At 46.5% G+C, this 21,076-nt stretch overlaps 1 protein-coding gene across 5 annotated transcripts in view; it reads right to left on the minus strand.

Annotated features, from left to right (window-relative positions):
- The window catches only part of sgce (sarcoglycan, epsilon), a 103,260-nt gene extending 90,737 nt beyond the window's left edge, over positions 1 to 12,523 (minus strand). The window contains exons 1-2 of one of the 5 annotated variants that reach the window (XR_015078432.1): positions 12,290 to 12,505; positions 10,466 to 10,570 (exon numbers count right to left, since the gene is read on the minus strand). Coding sequence is in view for 4 of the 5 variants with exons in the window: in XM_085988301.1 (XP_085844427.1) it covers positions 10,466 to 10,570; positions 12,290 to 12,326 (142 nt within the window). In the remaining variant the exon portion in view is untranslated. Of the gene's footprint in view, positions 1 to 10,465; positions 10,571 to 12,289 lie in introns of all 5 variants that reach the window. The other 4 variants (XM_085988301.1, XM_085988300.1, XM_085988299.1 and 1 more) reach the window with 4 other exon arrangements.
- Positions 12,524 to 21,076: the final 8,553 nt, after the last annotated feature.

Below are 21,076 nucleotides of genomic sequence, written 5' to 3' on the forward strand. Positions count from 1 at the left end.
GCACAAGCAGACGCCACGCAAATGCTAGGTGCTGCAATTCAGTCACTGGCTGCCGTGATCCAATCTCAGACTGGTCTCATGCAGACTCAGACTGAGGCCACGCAAGCACTGACTGCGGCCATTGTCGCTGGTTTGGACACATTTCCCCAGGGCTCTCACGGCACCGCAGCAGGCCAGCAATCTGTGCTCCAGCAAATTGCTCCGGATGCAGAGGTGCTGCCCCGTGGGAGTGCCAGTGTGTCGGTCGAGCAGGAATGCTGTTCTCTCTCAAGATGACAGCATTCCTGCTGCCACCACTGTCACTTCCCCATTGCATTTACCACCACCTGTAGCCCAGACTGCTGCCGCCCATGCAGAGATGGTGCAGCCGGGCCCTCCAGGCCCAGAGCTGGTCGAGGCCGTCCTTCAAGGACATCTGTAGTCTCAGGTTCTGACAATCAACAGCCTTCCACCAGCCTTGTTGCAGCCACTGGGGCCCCATTACGGAGGAGCAGTAGGGTGGGAAGGGGGGGAAGTGCGCAAGGGAAGGAGATCACCCTCGAAGGGAAAAAAGTAGGTGGTGTGATGAAATGTTGGGAATTTTTTTTTTATTAAAGGCCGAGGTTCGTGTTCAAATTTTTGTTTAGTGTTTTGGACATTATCTCCAGGTTGTGAGAACCAGTTATATTCATTAATGATTTTTTTGTGTTTGTTTCTATTAGTTTGTCCTGAAGAAATGACACAGAGTTTGTAAAAAAACGTTTTTGTATTCAAAATGTACAGGTTTGGCCTTTGGAATCATTGCTGCCTTGGCAAGCTTTGGGGTTGCGGGTTGCTTTCATTCATGTTGTGCTCCATGTCAGAAGCCATTTCCTCAGTAGGGGCCTAGAAGCGGCTTGTTATCAGTCGTTGAAGGACGGCCCTTGCAGTTTCAACATTGTGGGCCTTCCTCCCGCCTTGGTGCTGCTGCTGATCATCCTCCTCCTCTTCCTCCTCCGGTGGTGCTCCAAGGCTTGGTGGCATTGGCTGGGTCCTGAGGATTGCCAGGTTATGAAGAATGCAGCACACAACTATGAAGAGGGAGACTCACTCAGGCGAGTACTGCAGGGCTCCTCCTGAGTGGTCCAGACAGCGGAACCGTTGCTTGAACACGCCGATCGTCTGCTCAATGATGTTCCTGGTGGCGAGATGGCTCTCATTGTACCGCAGCTCAGCAGGAGTGTTGGGGTTATGGAGCGGTGTCATCAGCCAGGTGCAGAGTGGATAACCCTTGTCCCCGAGGAGCCAACCACTTGGCTGATGCAGTGCCTGCAAAAGTTCTGGCACACCAGCCTGGCGCAGGATGAAAGTATTGTGGCTGCTGCCTGGATAGCAGGCATTGACAGCGAGTATCGGCTGTCTGTGGTCACAGACCAACTGGATGTTTAAGGAGTGGAACCCCTTGCGGTTTCGGAAAACCTCTGCATTCTCATGCGGTGCCGTCAATGGCGCCCTGCACCATGGGGAAGCCTGCTATCCTCACAAAGCCCAATGCGCGTTCATCCTAGTTTGGCCCGGGTCATTGGGAAAGAGATGTACTGCCGTCTCCTTTTATAGAGGGCATTTGTGACCAGACGGATACAGCAATGGACCACGAACTGGGAGATATTGGCAATGTCCCCAGTAGCTGCTTGAAAGGAGCCGGTGGCATAAAGATTCAGAGCCACTGTGACCTTCACTGCCACCGACAGAGACGTCCTGGTCCTCAGTTGAGGCTGCAGATCTGGCTGCAGCAGGTGGCAGAGCTCAGTGACCACCTCCTTGCTGAAGCGCAGCCTGCGCAAACACTGCTCCTCAGACAAATTAATGTAGGAGAATTGTTCCCGGAATACCCTGGGAGGGTAAGGTCTCCTATGCAGAGGCCTGTTGGCCCTCCTCCGTCTGGCCATGATTGCCACTCTCGCTCTGCATCTCTGTTGCCTCCGATCCTGCAGGCGCAGGACGACGCCCTGAATCAGTGCAGCCCCCATAGTCTCTTGACAATCGAAGTAATGAAGGTCAAATCCAAAAGTACCTGCAAAGTGATGCTCAGTAGCCAAAACTACTTCACACAGCATTGACTCTATGCAGAAGTCTCTCTATCTCTCTCTCAGAATCTCTCTCTCTGTCAGAATGAGTGGTGCAAAAATGTCTACCACAGAAAAAGCCAGGAAGAGGGTGCCTTTAACTAGCACCCCCCCAGCCCCTCACCGACTGGGAAACGTTCCAGTCTTCCTGTCGTTGCTTGCGCCAGGCTGAAAGGAGGGGGGCGCCACTCAATATCCAGTCCAGGGTGCCACCAGGGCGTTGCACGCTCGACTGACGCGACAATCTGCGGGTGCAGGAGATCGGGACGGTAAACTTTTGCGCCGCTGCAAAAACTCTAGTCAATTTCAGGAGCGGCACAAACATCGCTGTGCCCGGGGCCCTCTTAGGGCGCTAACGGGAGGTGCAAACCAACCGAATTTTTCCCCCTTAAAGTCCCAGCTGAAACAGGTTTAAAATTTGGCACAACTTGTACTAAGTTCAATAGGGTGACTTCTAACATTAGAGTACAGACACAGCATTAGGGAGCAGTAGGAGCTCTATTCTGAGGTTGGATGTTTCGAGATAATGCAGAGGTTGGAGATTAGGCACATTATAGGGTAATGTAGAGGGAGTTCTGAGGTTGGAGATTAGGCACATTATAGGGTAATGTAGTGGGAATTCAAAGGTTGGGGATTAGGTACCTCATCAGGGTAATGTAAAGGGAGTTCTTGCTTGAGGTTGATGTTTAGGTACTTTGTCAAGCAATCTGGAGGAACTTCTATGAAGCTGGGATTTAAGCACTGTATACCAGACAACAAGAATGCTGTATGTAAAATTGAAAATTGTTCCATTACTATGCATGATCATTTCATGCAGAAAATGCTCAAATAGAAATGAGCAAAACAAAATGCGTTGGGTTTTCAATGGGTGCTGGTGAATATAATTTACAGCTAATCTGCTATGGTTCAAATGAATATAATGGAGCAAATTATTATGAAGGAATAGAAAACACTCAAGTACTGTACTGGGAAAAATAATTTATCTATTTACAATTCATTTCTAGACATAGCATAGCAGCATGGAGTAAATACGTATTTAAATTACTGTAAACCACCATTCACACTGTGACAGTCATTCCATTTAACAACCCAACTTTTTAAAAATTAGCATTACGGGACTGTGTTAGTTTAGAAAGCAAACAGGTAGATATTACAACATGGCTCAGAGAAATGAACTCTCACCTTTCACTTGTTGCAATAGCCTAGAGATAGAAGTGAACAACTAGTGGTATTTTCAGTTTAAGTGAGGACGGCAATAGACAAGTCCCACCAGTTTTAATTTGAGAGCCTAGTTTGACAACAGTACAGTATTGTGCATCACTCACTGATTCTGAGGCTGTATTTTAAAAAAGATCTTTTCAGGCAGAATAATGCCATGCTCATTCTGTAGGAATGCTCTTTAAAATGAAGGTTCTGCTCTCTCTATTTGTTATACATTTATAATTTTTATTCTGCAGAACTACCAAGTTTATGAATTATCTTAATGTTTCATACAGTAGATATACATTTTTAATAAAGAAGGAGGCCACTTGGCCCATCATGTAGGTGAACAAATTGTAAATATAACATTCTTTTTAAAGAAAGACTTGCATTTATATGACATATCTTTTTAATATTTATAATTACAAGGACTGAAATACATTTTAAATAACAGTAAATCACAGTGAGCTAATAACAAAATCTAACTGAATTTAGTAGATTATGTAGATTATCTAGTGTTAGATCAGAATAAAAAAACATAAAATTAAAAACACTACACAAAGGACACTACTTTGTTGATTAATTGTTGGTTAATTTTCACAAATGCTCAGGTAAAGTTGATGCTCACGAGCTGCTGGAACTGCAAAATATTACAACAGTTAAAAAGATGCATTTGTGCAGTTCGTTAGACTCTAGGAGTTGGGTGTGAATCCATTTCTGACTAATGTGTTAGAAGCTTCCTTTGGTTTTTCATGCTAAGGGCCGTATGCAAATTGTTCTTGGCCAGCATCAACCTACTTCTTATTGGGCCCAGAGCACAAAACTGCCTCTAATTTGGCAATTTCACTCAGATTGCTGTTTTGGGAATGGAAAATGTCACTGGTAAAGGAATGCTTTTTTAAAGTTAGAACACTGGTAGGACAGAGCAAATGGAGTTTTACTCTGCCTCTAACACATGCTATGCCTGACCTGGAAATATTTGAGGCTGACACTGGGTATGCATGCCCATTTTCCAGCACAAAGATCTCACCTTGATGAGCACAAAAATTCAACAAAAATATTTTTTAAAGTAATTTTGCATTTGATGAAACCTATCTAGCGTTTTCACATTCATTCTGTGGCAAATATAAACAGAAATAGTACAGAAGAAAAAGCTTCAGAGATTAATGGTCTTAAATCTTTCAAAGCTGGCCACTGTAGCCAACAGTTATTTACTGCTGGTAGAGCACAAGAACATAGGAATTATTAGACCAAAAAAGACCAAGGTCTATCTAGTTCGCCTTCTACCATTCTGGTAGTTGCATGATACAATAATAATGGTGTTGTTGACTAATCATAGCAATCAATCCCTATCAATTCATCTACAACAGACCCAGACATAAGGTGAGAAAATCCCCAGTGGTGGAGAGCTTTGGGAACCATGGGTCCAAAGTCACCTGTTCTTCCCAAGCGTCCTACTCTTGCATGTCATGTCTCAAATTACTCATATACTATATCCAAAAATATTATTTCCTGAAAGAAATCTATCAAATTTGCATTTGAATAAATCAATACTAATGGCTTCCACCGTCTCCCTAGGGAATCTGTTCAATAGATTTACCACTTGCTCACTGAGATAACATTTCCACGAATTCGTTTTGAAGTTGCCCTCTGTCAAGCGCGGGCCGTGTCATCTGGTTGTACTATTCTGGACAAGGTGAAACAGCTTATCGTGGTCTACATTATCTAGTCCCTTTTGATTCTTAAAAATAGCAATCATATCATATCCCAACCTTCTTTTTTTCCCCAAGTGAGAACATGCCCAATTTACATTTTGGCTGAGAAATTGCGGTCGGAGGTGTACCTCCGGAGTACGCCTCTGACCTGCGCAACAATTACAAAAGTACCTCCTGGACCCAGGCTGGGAAGAGTTGCGGTCTCAGGCCTCAAGGTGGAGGGCAGCATAGAGTCCCAGGGACGCAGGCGGTGCAGAAGCGTACCTGAGATCACGTGGGCCCGATCCACCAATAACAAAGGAGGTTTCCATTGCAATCATTTATGAAGGGAATCCCCTAATGATATGCAATGGAATCCCAAAATGTAAAAATGATACAATTAACAGAATTTTAATTTTAATCATAATTATCTTCATTCCACCAAACTCAATAAAAATTTAATTTTTTTGATCATTTTAAACATCATTAAGACTGTAATACGGGCCAATATTTGCATAAACTCATTTAATAAAGTGTATGTGCGTAATTTAGGATACACAAATGTTTAATTTAAGGCTTTGACATCCCCTTACTCAGATGCAAGCAGGCCAGCTTGCATCAACCGCAAGACTTATGGGGGCAATTGCTGGCCAGTCGCTGGGCAAATAGCCTAACTCAGCGCCTGCAATACTCAGTTTTCAGACGGTTCCGATGATCTGTCAAGGCAGTTCCGGATTTCGCGCATGGAACTTGCGGGGCATTTCAAAGGGAATACAACATACTCCGAGAGTACGCTGTTGCGGTCACAACATGGATTTATGAAAGGGAAATCCTGTTTAACAAACCTATTGGAGTTCTTTGAGGATGTAACTAGTGGAGTAGACAAAGTGGAACCGGTAGATGTGGTGTATCTGGATTTTCAGAAGGCCTTCGATAAGGTCCCACACAAGAGGTTGGTGAACAAAATTAGGGCACATGGAATTGGGGGTAGTATACTAGCATGGATTGAGAATTGGTTAACAGACAGAAAACAAAGAGTAGGGATAAACCGGTCTTTTTCAGGATGGCAGGCTGTGACTAGTGGGGTACCGCAAGGATCGGTGCTTGGGCCCCAGCTATTCACAATCTATATCAATGATTTGGATGAGGGGAATAAATGTAACATTTCCAAATTTGCTGATGATACAAAGCTAGGTGACAGTGTCAGTTGTGAAGAGGATGTGAAGAGGCTTCAAGGGGATCTCGACAGGCTCAATGAATGGGCGAGAACATGGCAGATGGAATATAATGTGGATAAATGTGAAGTTACCCACTTTGGTAGAAAAAACAGAAAGGCAGAGTATTTCCTAAATGGTGAAAGATTGGGGAATGCAGATGCTCAAAGGGACCTGGGTGTCCTTGTACATGAGTCACTGAAAGTGAATGTGCAGGTGCAGCAAGCCATTAGGAAGGCAAATGCTATGCTGGCCTTCATTACAAGAGGATTTGAGTACAGGATTAAAGAAGTCTTACTCCAGTTATATAGGGCCTTGGTGAGACCACACCTGGAGTACGGTGCACAATTTTGGTCTCCTTACCTAAGGAACTAAGGAAGGATATACTTGCCATAGAGGGAGTGCAACGAAGGTTCACGAGATTGATTCCTGGGATGGCGGGACTGTCGTATGAGAAGAGATTGAGTAAACTAGGCCTGTATTCTCCTGAATTCAGAAGAATGAGAATGAGAAGCATACAAAATTATTACAGGGCTTGATAGGATGGATGCTGGGAGAATGTTTCCCTTGGCTGGGGAGTCTAGAACCAGGGGCCACAGCCTCAGGATAAAGGGTAGGCCATTCAGGACTGAGATGAGAAGAAATTTCTTCACACAGAGGGTGGTGAATCTTTGGAATTCTCTACCCCAGAGGGCTGTGGAGGCTTAGTCATTGGTTATATTCAAAACAGAAGTCGATAGATTTCCGACTAGTAAGGGCATCAAGGGATATGGCGATAGGGCCGGTGAATGGAGTTGAGGCAGAAGATCAACCATGATCTCCTTGAATGGCCTACTCCTGCTCCTATTTCTTAAGTTCTTATGACACCTCAATTTCCTCATAATAGCTCCTCATAATCCAATCCCTGCATCCCCTGAATCATTCTGGTTGCTCTCTTCTGTATCTTTCCAATAGCTGCAATATCCTTTCTGTACTGTGGTGACCGGAGCTGTACACAGTATTCTAAATGCAGTCGCACCAATAAGTTATGAAGTGGCAGAATTACCTCTCTATTTTGGCTCAATATTGACCTTTGAATATAACCCAACATCTGATTTGCTTTACTCATTGCCACCAAGCATTGTTATGACAGTTTCAATTTATTGTCACTCAGGAGACCCAGATCTTTCATTTTCCATGTACATTATTTTCTTTCCATTTAAGTAATAGTCCCTTCCTGGATTTTTGTCCACATGAAGCACTTTGCATTTCTCTACATTGAATTTCATCTGCCTCTACTTGTCTGCCCAATTCACATATACATTCAAGTCCTCCTGTAACCTGTCCTGTTCAGCTTTGGAGTCTACCACCTTCATTAGTTTTGTATCATCTGCAAATTTAGCTATTATGCTTGTGACAATTACGTATCCACAGTAAAATATTTTCACTGATTCCCGCTTTCTTTATTTTCAGTGCCAGCCTTTCCAGAGGACCTGTATCAAAGGCCTTACTGAAATCCAAGTACATCACATCCACTGCATTACTCCTAACAAGCTCCTTTGTCACACCCTCAAAGAAACCAGTAAGCTAGATTGACAAGACCTCCCCTTCATGAACCCATATTGGCTTTCTTTAATGATTTTATTTCTATCCATATGCTCCCTGATCTCATCTTTAATAAGGATTTCCATACCTTTACCCACAATGGATGTCAATCTGTAATTTCCTAGGTCACTTTTGCTACCTTTTTAAAAATAGAAGTAACATCTCCAGTATTCAGTGAATTCTGGAAGATTTGTGCCAGAGTTCCTGCAATATCCTCCCTTATTTCCTTCAGGATCCTCGGTGCATTTTATCTGCCCCCTAAGACTTATTTACTTAAGGGTGCACAGTTGTTCGGTAACTGTGTTGGGTAATAATGCAAAAAGTCTTACAACTTACCTCTGCAACACCCTCTAGTTCCCTTTCCAAATGAAATAAGTTACCTGTCTCCTCCTTCATAAAAATTTATTGAGCACTTTCGCAACCTGTGTAGCAAAGCAATTTGTCTATGTAATTGAGTTTGAATCTCAAAACATCATCAAACACACTACTGTGCACTTCAACAAGCAATAACTCTTGTTTCAACTACTTACTAGAAGGAAGGCATACATTTTACTTTGGAAAAGTTCTCCACATTACTATCCAAAGAAAGTCTTGCACAATACAATTAAAGTCTAGCTATTGTCAACTTACTGCTCCAGAATATGTATTTTTCTTGACAGCAATTCAAATATTTCTATATTTTTATGGGCAACCAGAAAGAGTTCTGGCAGCGTTCGTAGAATCAGCATCAACATATCCGGTATAGGTATAGGGCAAGATTTAACAAAACAAATAGTGCGCTGAACTATACTGTTTAATCAGTACAGTGCTCTGGTCAAGCCACACCTTGAGTAATACTTCCTATTTTGGTCAATGAGACACAAGGGAATCATTCAAGCCCTGGTGGTGGTGCAGGGAGACCCCCATCCCGCCCAAAACTATGTTTGAACCGCTTCGCTTTCGCTTCCGCCCCCCGCCCTCATCAAAATTTTGAATGACTTTGATCATGCTGCTTTATCCCTCCTTGTTCTCCTACACCTATCAGTAGTTTTTGATATGGCTGATAACACCATCCTCCTCCAGCACCTCTGCTCCATTGTCCAGCTCTGTGGTGCTTTCTTGCATGGTTCCATTTCTAATCTATCTCCAGCAATCGTTTCTCTTCCATTCCTACACTGTCACCTGTGGAGTACCCCAAGGAGCCACCTTCAGCCCCCTCCTCTTCTTGGTTTATATGCTGACTTTTGGTGGTATCATCTGCAGGTATGGGTTACCTTCCACATGTATGCTGATGACACATAGCTTTACTGATCCGCCACTTCGCTTGACTGCTTTCATACTATCAGCTTATTTGTCTGACATCAAATCCTGGATGAGTCACAACTTCCTACAGGGCAACATCAGGACGACCAAAACCATCACTGGTCCATGCCACAAAATGTGCTCACTTGTCACTGGTTCCATCCCTCTCCCCAGCCAACCTATCAAGCTGAACTGGACCATTCACAATCTCGTCGTACTGTTAAATCTTGAGAGGTGCTTCGAACCACACAAACATCAATAAGACAACAGCATTGCCCACCTCCGCCCCTCCACCGCAGTCAGCTGCATTCACCACAAAATGCAGCCGACTGTGAATCAGGCTCGCTAACCTACGCAACCAATTTTGCAACCCATACTCCCAGCCAGCGAGGCTCCACACCACCAATGGTACGTCAAAAAGTCAGCCCATATATACTTTTACAACATTTCTCTTTTGAGTTTCACAGATTTTAATTTAGAATCATAGAATGATACAGCACAGAAGGAGGCCCTTCAGCCCATCATGCCTGCCCCAGCTCTTTGAAAGAGCTGTCCAATTACTCACACTCCCCTGCTCTTTCCCCATAGCCCTGCATGCAAAAGTTTAAGACACCCCTAGAGCTTTACAATGCCAGCTGCTATAAATTTGTTTTGTATTCTTCAAACCCAGTGAATCATAGTTTTGTTTTCCATTTTTGATCCTTTGTAAAATCTAAACAGTAAAACCCATTTGAGGCAAAAAGTATCATGAAAAAATAGCTCATACACTGCTGAAAACCACCTGCAAAATCTGATATAAGCCACAGTTTGTAAGAGATGCCTCAATTTTTTTTTTTTTTAAGTTGCCTTCCACATCCTCGGGATGTTCCAAAGTGCTTTACAGCCAATGTGCAATCGCTGTTGCAATATAAGGAAATACAACAGCCAGTTTGTACATAGCCCACAAACGGCAATGAGAAAATTGCGCAGTTAATCTGGTTTTGGTGGTGTTGGTTGAAGAAGAACTCCCCTGCTCTTTTCCGAATAGAGCCATGAAATCTTTTACACCACCTGAGCAAGCAGACAGGGCCTCAATTTAACATCTCATCCTAAGAGGGCATTTCTGATCTTATTAAATGTGTTTTTAAATATATTACACAATAAAAAACAAATGCTTGTATGGTGCAAGCTGTAATTGGAATTCAATTGGGTTAAGCCAGTAAGCATGTTTAGAGGAATCCATGTTATCAAAATGTCAGCACTTTTTAACACACTGCTTCTGAAAATAGTTATTCAGAATCAAGGAAGACAAATTAAACACAAATATTACAACAAAACTGAAGTATAAAAATGTTAAAAGACAAAATACATTAGATCGATTCTGACAAACCGTCCACCAAATAGATTTTGGTCTTGTAACCGGACTCACCCTCCATCACCTCAGCAGTCCTACTCCTGCTAACGAGATAACTGCTGATTCCATTATTCTCCCATTTTTTGGTTTCTATGCCATCTGCACAGCTTACTAAATAGGCTTTTCAAAACAAAACAAAATTAAAATATCGTATAAAGAGTACTTTTTACTAAAGTGTCAATGAACAGCTATACTTATAAAAAGAAAAACTCAGTGGAATGCAGGTGATGCATCTGTTAGATATTTTCCCCCTCCAATTGCCATCGAACCTAGTACATATGGTCCCGGAAACCGAAGCTCCCATTCTGCTGCTGTAACTATGACGGAGTAGGAGTCACATCCCAGCAGTGAAACAAATGCCTGACCAGACTCGAGCGTCTAGGGTTAAGCAATTTGTATAATGCCAGCAGGAATCTGCATCAGTATCAGCCTGTCCTGGGCACCCAATAGGTTGGGGTGGGGGAGTGTTTAGGGAAATATGGCATTGGATAACTGCCTACCTGCAAAGCCTGGCAGAAGAGAATAAAAGTTCTACATTAGTAGCCCCTCTTCTAGAAAGCCACTGACATCACGGCTGATTGTTCAAGACCTGGAATATTCAGCTTTTTCTCTGCTTTCCTGTTGTATCGGATTGTTGTGCCTCTTGCGGGTGTATCCCGCTGCCCTGCTGACTAGCTCCTCCCCAAGCTAAAAGTATATATAATTCATTTGTATTAAATTGTTCTACTGGAAATTTCATTTTGATTTCAACAAAGTTCCTGCTCACCAAGTGCTGAATGACTTTGAACGTGTTTTCCTAGTGCTGATAACAGGCAAATATTTACTGAACCAGCTACGTGCCCCTTTTTACATGCCAGACATTCTTTGCCATACCTCTGTTGAACACAGCACTCTACAGTCAAGTATTCAAGTTTACTGTAGTTAGCACTGTCCTTTACTCCAGAAATTACAGAAACTATCTAACTCTGTTTACAAATGAAGATTATGAGTGCCACTGTACAGTAATCTTTTGCTATTCCTTAAAGTAAAAAATATGTACAAATTACTTCTGAACAACTGAGAGGATTGACTATTTTTAAAAAACTTATTAGCTTTTGAGTGATGAAGAAGTTGCAACATAACCCAACTCCTTGTCCTTTTACTAAACACAATTATCATAATCACATCCCGACAGGAAAAAGGCATCTGATCTGCTTAAGAATTTGCAACAAATTCCATTTTAAAACTATGTTAAATTATAATACATCCAGTTGTTCTGCCTTTAAGTAAAAGATGTGATAAAAAAGACTATTCCTTAAGTACTGTAAATACAGTTAACTTATTACATCCAGCATTCACATTGCTATGTACTAAACCTTGAGTCTGTGATACAAATACTGTATTCAGCAAATAACAAACCACATTTTTGTTTATACTGTTTATATTTATTTTAAAAGGAGTTGACGAAGGGGGTGCTCGGATTGTGCTGACGGGAGAAACACTTACATTGAACCAGTTACTTTTTACAGTATCTGTCAGAAAGAATGCGCAATCTTAGAGGGCAAATACCGTTTACATTTTTAAAAGTCAAGCAGGTGAAAAAAGGAGCAGCGAGAGCGGTTTCCGTGCGGTTGCCGCGGGACTGGTGGTCCCAGAGTGTGTGCGATGCGGGGGTATCAGGGGGAGTGAGGAAGCCGGCCCTGCACCACAGCCGCAATCCGAGCTGAGCTCGGCCCCAATAGATGGAAACAAGTCGCTGTCAGTGCGCCTCCCTCTTCATTATAGACAATGGTTTCGGGGTTTTGTGAGGACGTTGCTGCACTCAGGAAGCCTGCGGCAGACACCCGACATTGCACTAACCGGAGAGCAGGGCGATGCAGGCGACAGTGGTCCCCATGGTCTCCAGATGCAGCCTGGATCCCGATCCCGATCACGGTCCCGAACCTCAACAGCGGAACAATCCCTGGAAATGGAATGTGGCCCGGAGCATCGAGCGCTCGGCATTATGGGAACAGCATAACGATTGGTCCCAGCGAGGGAGAGAAAAGGGGGGCTGCAGAGCAAAAAAGGGGACTGTGGGGATTGACGGGCGCTACAGAGCGAGACTACAGAGAATAAAGGGCAGAGATGGAGAGAGGTTGCAAAAAAGAGAACGAAGAGAGGGAGCGAGATGGTGCACCAAAGAGAAAGGGGTGGTGCAGAGACAGGAGAGAGAGAGAGAGACGGGAGGGTCTGCAGACAGCGAGAAGGCTGAAGAGAATGAGAGTGTGGGGAGAGTGGCTGCAGAGAATGCTGATGTAAATGGTATCTGGCCATCGATGTAAATCGAGCAGATTCCACAACACCCAACATTGTCCAAATAGCCATTCTTTATTTGTGAATCCGAACAGTTCAGTGAATGTCAGTAGACTATTCAAGCACGGGGCCATCACAGCCAAGCTTGACTTTGTCCTCAGTGGCAGTTTTTACCTTCCCAGCATGGGAGATTTGAGTTAATTTTAGTGCCTCACTACTGCTCTACTTGGGATCATAAATTTTTGATTAACATTAACATCCTGATTTCATTGCTATTATGAATAGCTTAATAAGGCTTTAAATTCTTTTAATAAAAATCGTAGAATGTCTTTGTGAATACTTTTGTCTCGTTTGGTTTGGTGCCTGTTCATTTAAATCCAGTCATAGTACATAATCAGTTTAAATAAAAGACGGCATTTCAGGTTTCTGCACCAGCTTATCCCCACAAGTTTTGTTGGTTACAGGCTGGAGAGAGGAGTAACCTAATGTTAAACAATGATGTGAGACTTGGTCTGTTTGTATATCACTGATGATTGCTTTTTAAATTCGTATGATCAGATAATTAAGATACAGGAAGTTCAAGTAACTCTTCTGGGCTATAAAAAGGGTGCTGATTAAATTGAAGAGTATAAATAAGATGTGAAAAGAGTAATAAACCTTAGCAAAGAGAAATAAGTAACTTGCATTTATATAGCACCTTTCACAACCTCAGGATGTCCCAAAGCACTTTACAGCCAATTATGTATTTTTGAAGTGTAGTCACTGTTTTAATGTAGGAAGCGCAGCAGCCAATTCTCACACAGCAAGGGCCCACTAACAGCAATATGATAATGACCAGATCACCTGTTTTAGTGATGTTGTTTGAGGGATAAATATTGGTCAGGACACCAGGGAGAACTCCCATGCAAAATAGCACCATGGGATCTTTTGTGTCCACCTAAGAGGGCAGACAGGGCCTTGGTTTAACATCTCATCTGAAAGACAGCACCTCTGACAGTGCAGTACTCCCTCAATGCTGCACTAGGAGTGTCAGCCTAGATTGTATGCTTACATTTCTGGAGTGGAACTTGAACCCACAACCTTCTGATTCAGAGGCAAGAAGTGCTACCACTGCCAATATTCCTAACAAATAAATTAAGAATCAATTTGGAGAATCTTTGAAAGGAGGAGCTAGTCAGTTTGAAACTCCTGAGTGAAATGTTTTTATTATTTTGTCCACTTGTGGAGTTAATTGAAAGTATATCTGCTGTAAATCTATAATTCGATTATATGACTGTTACTAATTTGCTTGTTCATCTTTTGTTAAAGAAATTTACTTCATGGTTCTAAGCATAAATAACGTAATGAAGGTGTGATGCTTGTTACGCTTATCAAAGGTATGAGCAATCCTATTCAGACATGGGATAAGATCAGTAGGTAAAATTCATTAAGAAAGACAGTTTTCTGTTTTGTCATTCCAGGCCATGTTACCAAAGCTTCCCTGAATTTCAATGGTAAGGGGAGTTTGGACCCATCTATGAAAGTGATCTAATGTAGGCGAGCTGAAATAATCTAGAGTAGGAAAGGTGGAAAAGACCCAAAAACTTAACCGGTGTTTTTTCTCCATAATTAAATACCTGATGAAATCATATTCTCAGAAATTGAACATTAAGAGCTCATTAATTACAGAAAAAAACAGGCATTTTCCTCCCATTTTTCATTAAAAGGGGTATATTTGCCCCAAATGTTGAATGCATTATTGAGAAGAACTAAATTGGAGGAATTACTGATCATGATTTAACAGCCAGGACAAGTGGCCCCAACAGGCATCCCACCCTATCCAGTGTTACCTGCTGGAAAGTGAGCATGTTGACTGAAGGCAAGATCCAGCCCAGCAACTGTGATACCCCCCACAGTCGAACAGCCTGCTGACACTCACTGCCCTATTACTTTTAATACACCTGTAACTGTGGTGATGCAGCTTGTGTTTTGAAATGTTACTGGCTAAAAACTGATATTTTATTCAGCAGTGCACAGTGTTCTTTCTAACCGGTGAATAAATGTTAATTTGGCAATTTGATTGAGTGTTTGGCAACCTTTGCAACAGAGGACCAGAATGTGATAAGGCAGGGTGGGGGGGGTGTCACATGAAGAGTAAAAGTATGGAGGAGCAAAACAAAATGAGAGAGAAACTATTGTCGCTGACTGCACCAGGAGGATATTGTTCAGATTCTTGATGGGAACAAGGGCATGATTTTTTGCCCTGCATTAAAAAAAATGGCATTAAGGCTTTTTTGTGTACTACACAGAGAGCTTTTAAAAAAATAATGGCCCAGAAATTCGGGTCACGGGGCTTCCTGCGGGTGTAAGCCCCCGACCTGCACTTACCTTGCGCGCCGGCAGTTGAGCTGTAGGGCCCCGTAGAATTCCGCTCCGGGGCCTGGCCCAGCTGCCGGAGCGCAGTGCTTGCGTGTCCCAGGGACGCAATTAGTGCAATGCGTCCCCTGGGATCACGTGAGCAATGGGCAGCCAATCGGAGGAGGGAAAAGCCCATTCATAAGATTGACAGGAAGACCTGTCAAGACTTATAAATACTATGGGCCCCAAAATAGCAGTAAACCTTCAAATAAATTTTTAAAAAACATCACACTTTTTAAATAAACTATAAATTACATTAAATAACTATTTTAAACAATAATTTAAATTTTTGAAAAAAATAATTTTATATTCTAATGGGGCTAAAAACAAACTTACCTTGCTTTAAAGTATTTAAAAATAATAAACCTGTGGAAAAAATGTTTTAATTTTAATTAATTGACCACTTACCTTGTAAAAAGCAGGCCTTACGCCTGCTTTTTACATTTCTAAATACTGCAGGCTTACGATCCCGGGAAAACCTGCAAAAAAAACCTAAGTTCAAAGCGCACGCGCAGCCTCTCCTGCGCACGAGTTCGACCTCTGAACCCCTTTGTTCAGAGGATCGGAAGTGCCAGTTTCCCGCACATGCAGAAAACCGGCACTTCCATTGGGCTTACGGGTGAGTGCCCCGTGCGTACTCACCCGTGGAGACCTGAATTTCTGGGCCAATAATGTTGTTGCCATGGATCATCTGCAGCCCACTTGGAGGAGACCTACAGTGTATCACAGGAGCTAAAGCAGAGACAGCAGCTAAACTTGCAGTGATAATCTCTGCTCCCTCCTTAATGTCATGTTGCACAATTCATGGGCCATGCTAAAGGGGGCACGGGTGAGATGGGAGAAATATGATGCTATCATAGCATTCTGTAAAATGTGGCAATATGAAGAAAAGAAAATTCTACCCACACAGTCGCAGGCTATAAACAAATTGTATGGTGTCCCAGAGAATCAGACATGCCTCATTCCGGCCACATTCCTAGCCCAGCTTGTTGCATGCTTGTACATTGTACAACCAGCCCACAATTTTGTCTCTGGAACTGCAAGCTTTGACTTGGCCAGCAGGGGGCACAGATAAGCTATGAGATAGATTTGACTACACTGATTCCAACATTGTTCTGAAGTGTTAGAAGCTTAAGGGGTGAATTTCCTTGAAGTGTTTTACGCCATTGTTTCACCTTTAAAAACATTTTTGCCCACGTCAGTGGGGGGGCCAGTTGAGGGAGTTACACGCGTGTTTGATTATTCGCACAGCCATTCGTGTAATCATTGGCATAAATTTGTGTAAAATGGGTGTAAGCAGCTGAACTCTAAAAACTTCTGTGCAGCCTTTAAACAGGCTGTTGGGCCTGCACTCTTCAGCAGCAGACTGTAGGACGAACAGATAAAAGAGGGACCATGCTTGGCTCTTTCACATCACTCTCAAGTAACTTCACTGCTTGCCTTGTCAATAATATTATTATTTGTACAGAATTCTTAACACTCAAGGACCATCTGGACCGAAAGTGCATGGCTCTATACCCAGAGAAGGACACAGAATGATACAGGTGCAGCCCTCCAAGTCTTCCTTGAGGAGAGTACAAGAAGGATATACAGTCTGTTGTGTGTGGTTACCACCAAACCTGCCAGGAAAATAACTTGTACTGCTGTGGCCCAGTGGGTCTCTGAGACAATAGGTCATGGGTTCAAGTCCCATGCCAGAAATTTGAGCACAATAAATCTAGGCTGACACTCCAGTGCAGTACTGAGGGAGCGCTGCACTGTCAGAGGTGCTATCTTTTGGATGTAATGTTAAACCAAGGCCCTGTCTACCCTCTCAGTTGGATGTAAAAGATCCCATTGTAGGAGTCTACGTACGCCTAGCAAAAAATACTGAACTCGGAGAGGTTCAACAGAAAAGGTTTAATTGTTGAGGCTGCATGCTGAACACAAAATGGAGTCAGAGACTACACAAAGTACAACTGTCTTTCATCAGTGCACAGCTTCGACTCGTCCTCCCCCGCTCTGGGCTTAACTATGTTGCAGATCGAGTTTCTTAAAGGTGTGATCCTTCTTAAAGGCATGACGCCTGATTTATAGTCTACGGACCGGAAAGCGGATTGTGTCCGTTCTGTGATCGGTACGCCACACAGCTCCCCCCAGAATCCGCTAGTAGGGAGTGTACGAACCGGGGTGGCGGCTTGATGGCATGGCTGGAACGGCTCTTGGCGGTTGGTGTCGGGAGCGGGGCGGTCGGACGCGTTGGGCTCTTAGGCGGTCTGCCCCACGGTGGGGGTTGGCCCACTTGAACGGGTTCATCGGGCTCTAGGTGCGCCAGCTTGAGCTGGTCGACCGACACCTTGTCAGTTCTGCTGCCCACTTCGAGGGGGAAGAACTTGTTCCCCATCTGGAGTACCTTGTAGGGTCCGTCGTATGGGGGCCGTAGAGGTCCTCGGTGGGCGTCATGGTGCACGAAAACAAATTTGGCCATGTGCAGGCTAGGTGGTACGCGGGTTGCTGGTTCGCCGTGCCGGCAGGTGGGTACCGGAGCGAACTGTTGTGCTCGGTTGGCGAAAGCGCGGCGTTGCTGGTCAGCCGACCAGGGGGTCGTGGCAGTGGGCAGGAACTCCCCGGGTACGCGCAGTGGCTGGCCGTACACGAGTTCCGCCGCCGAGGCTTGCAGGTCTTCCTTGACCGCGGAGCGTAGGCCAAGTAGCACCCACGGGAGGCGGTCGATCCAAGCCTCGTCCTCGAGGCTGGCGCGGAGGGACGCCTTCATGGACCTGTGGAAATGCTCGCACAGTCCGTTGGCTTGGGGGTGGTAAGCCATGGTGCGGTGAATGGCCACCCCGAGGTTTCGGGCGATGGCGGCCCACAGATCAGAGGTGAACTGCGGGCCTCTATCCGACATCATGTCGGAGGGGGCGCCGAACCGAGCGACCCAGGTACCGATGAATGCCCTCGCGCTGTCGGCGGTGGTGGTGGACGTCAGTGGAATGGCCTCGGGCCAGCGGGTGGTACGGTCCACGATTGTCAGCAGGTGCGTGTGACCTTGTGATGGCAGCAGGGGGCCGACGAGGTCGATGTGGACGTGGTCGAACCTTCTTCCTGGCACGGTGAACTCCTCGAGTGGGGCTTTGACGTGCTGGTGGATTTTGGCACGCTGGCAAGCTATGCATGATCTGGCCCAGACGTGCACATCTTTGCGCAGGCCGCGCCAGACAAATCGGTTGGCCACCAGTCTAATGGACGCGCGGGTGCCGGGGTGTGAGAGGCCGTGGACGATGTCGAACACCCGTTTTCGCCAGGACGCCGGGACTACGGGGCACGGTTGCGCCAAGGAGGTGTCGCATTTGACTGTGACGGCGGATGGGCCGCAGGCGACGTCGGTCAGTCGCAGCCCTGGGAGGGTAGTGGGCGCGGAGAGCAGATCGGGGTTGGTGCATTGCTCCGCTGCCAGTTGAGCATAGTCCGCTGCCAGTTGAGCATAGTCCACTGCCAGGTGGGCGCCGTGGACGGCGGGGCGGGATAGGCAGTCGGCCACCACGTTGTCTCGACCGGAGACGTGCCGGATGTCCGTGGTGAATTCGGACACCGCGGCGAGCTGGCGTTGTTGCCTGGCTGACCATGGGTCCGCAGATTTCGCCATCACGAATGTCAGGGGTTTGTGGTCGACAAATGCGGTGAAGGGGCGGCCCTCCAGAAGAAATCTAAAATGGCGGACTGCCAGGTACAGTGCGAGGAGCTCGCGGTCAAAGGCGCTGTATTTGGCCTCCGGGGGGCGCAGTTGGTGGCTGAAAAAGCCAGCGGTTGCCAGGCCCCGTCGACCCACTGTTCGTACACGGCGCCGGCCGCGTGGTCGGAGGCGTCCGTGGTGAGGGCCACCCTGGCGTTGGGCTGTGGGTGAGCGAGCATGGTGGCGTCGGCGAGCACCTTTTTCGTCGAGTCGAAAGCGGTCAACCTGTCCGCCGACCACTCGATCGCTCGATGTGTTCCTGCTTGGAGGAACTAGCTACCAGGATGTCATCCAGGTAGACAAAGAGGAACTTCAGGTCCCGGAGGACCGAGTCCATGAGCCGCTGGAAGGCCTGGGCCGCGTTTTTGAGGCCGAAGAGCATTCGGAGGAACTTGAATATCCCAAAAGGGGTGATTATGGCCGTCTTGGGAACGTCCGTGGGGTGGACTGGCACCTGATGGAAACCGCGCACCAGGTCAACTTTGGAGAAGACTGAGCGGCCGGCCAGTCTAGCCGAGAAGTCTTGAATGTGCGGTATGGGGTACCGATCTGGCGTGGTGGCGTCGTTTAGGTGCCGGTAGTCCCCGCAGGGGCACCAGCCCCCGTCGGGTTTGGTGACGATGTGGAGTGGGGAGGCCCAGGGGCTGTTGGAGCGGCGGATGATGCCGAGCTGTTCCATTGTGGCGAACTCGGCCCGCGCGATCTCCAGCTTGGCCGGGTCCAGCCTGCGGGCGTGGGCATACACCGGTGGGCCTGTGGTGGGGATGAAGTGTTCTACCCCGTGCTTAGCAACCTTCGCGGAGAAGGTCGGGTTGGTGAGGGCTGGGAACTCAGCCAGGAATGCTGAGTAGTCATCCGTTGAGCGGGCACGGCACTGCCACGCCATTTCGGCGGGTTGGGGGGGGCCATGGCGCCTGGGACAGGTGACATGGTGTTCATTACCACGAGGCGGCGCCGAGGCATGTCGACCAACAGGCCGTGGGTGCACAGGAAATCCGCACCGAGTAGCGGGGAGAGCACCTTGGCGGTGATAAACTCCCAGTGGTAGCGGCGGCCTGCGAGGTCGATGGTGACGGTGCGGGTGCCGTACGTCCAGATGTCGGTGCCGTTGGCAGTAGCCAGCGCAGGGCCGCGGCCGCCTCGCTGGATCTTGAGGGCGGACGCGGGGATGATGCTGCGCTGCGCGCGTCGCATAGGAAACGGCGTCCGGAGGCGCTGTCCGTAACATACAGCAGCGCGCCTGCTTGCCCCACGGCCATCGTGTAGGCCGGTGTGGGGGCGGTTGGAAATGTGCAGGGATGGCTGCAGCGGCGTGCCCGTGTGCCGAACCGGGTATGGAAGTAGCAGTAGCCCTGGGTCGGAGGGCTTGGGGGACGTGGGGGCCTGGGGGCCTCGTGGCCGAGCTGTGTGGCCGCGCGATAGAGGGTGGAGCGCGCGCCGACGCTGCGGAGGCCAGGTCGGGGGTGACGGCATGGTTGGAGCTGGCGGACAGGACCTTATCGGCTTCGTCGGCCAGGGCCTCGAGGTCCGTGAGGCTGGACGCCACGATCGCCGGGCGGATGCCGGGAGGTAGTTGGCGGATAAAGAGCGTGCGGAAGAGGGAGCCGGGCGGTTTGTCGTCGGTCAGAGCAAACATGTGTGAGAGCAAGTCTGACGGCGTGGAGTCACCGAGGCCCGGGAGGTCGAGGAGGTGGCAGTTGCGCACGAATTGGGAGGCTGTGAATTTTTTAATGAGCGCGGCCTTGAGATGTGCGTACTTGCCTTCCTCCGGAGGGTTTTGTAGTGTTGTCCAGACTTTCGTGATTGTGGAGCTGCCCAGGGAGGCGAGGAGGTAGTCGTACATCATTGCGTCGGCGGTGATGCCGCGGAGTTGGAATTGCGATTCGGCTTGAAGGAACCAGGCAGTGGCCAGGTTCAGAAATCACAGAACTCCGGCAGCTTCACAGAAACTGCATTTGTGTCAGCCATCGTTACGCTTAGGAGTCGTCCTGAGCATCGGGGTCACCAATGTAGGAGTCTACATACTCCTAGCAAAAAATACTGAACTCGGAGAGGTTCAACAGAAAAGGTTTAATTGTTGAGGCTGCATGCTGAACACAAAATGGAGTCAGAGACTACACAAAGTACAACTGTCTTTCATCAGTGCACAGCTTCGACTCGTCCTCCCCCACTCTGGGCTGAACTATGTTGCAGATCGAGTTTCTTAAAGGTGTGATCCTTCTTAAAGGCATGACGCCTGATTT

The sequence above is a fragment of the Somniosus microcephalus genome, chromosome 5, assembly GCF_052327205.1.
Source record: "Somniosus microcephalus isolate GS21.2 chromosome 5, FLI_Smic_1.0, whole genome shotgun sequence".
Lineage (NCBI taxonomy): Eukaryota > Metazoa > Chordata > Chondrichthyes > Squaliformes > Somniosidae > Somniosus > Somniosus microcephalus.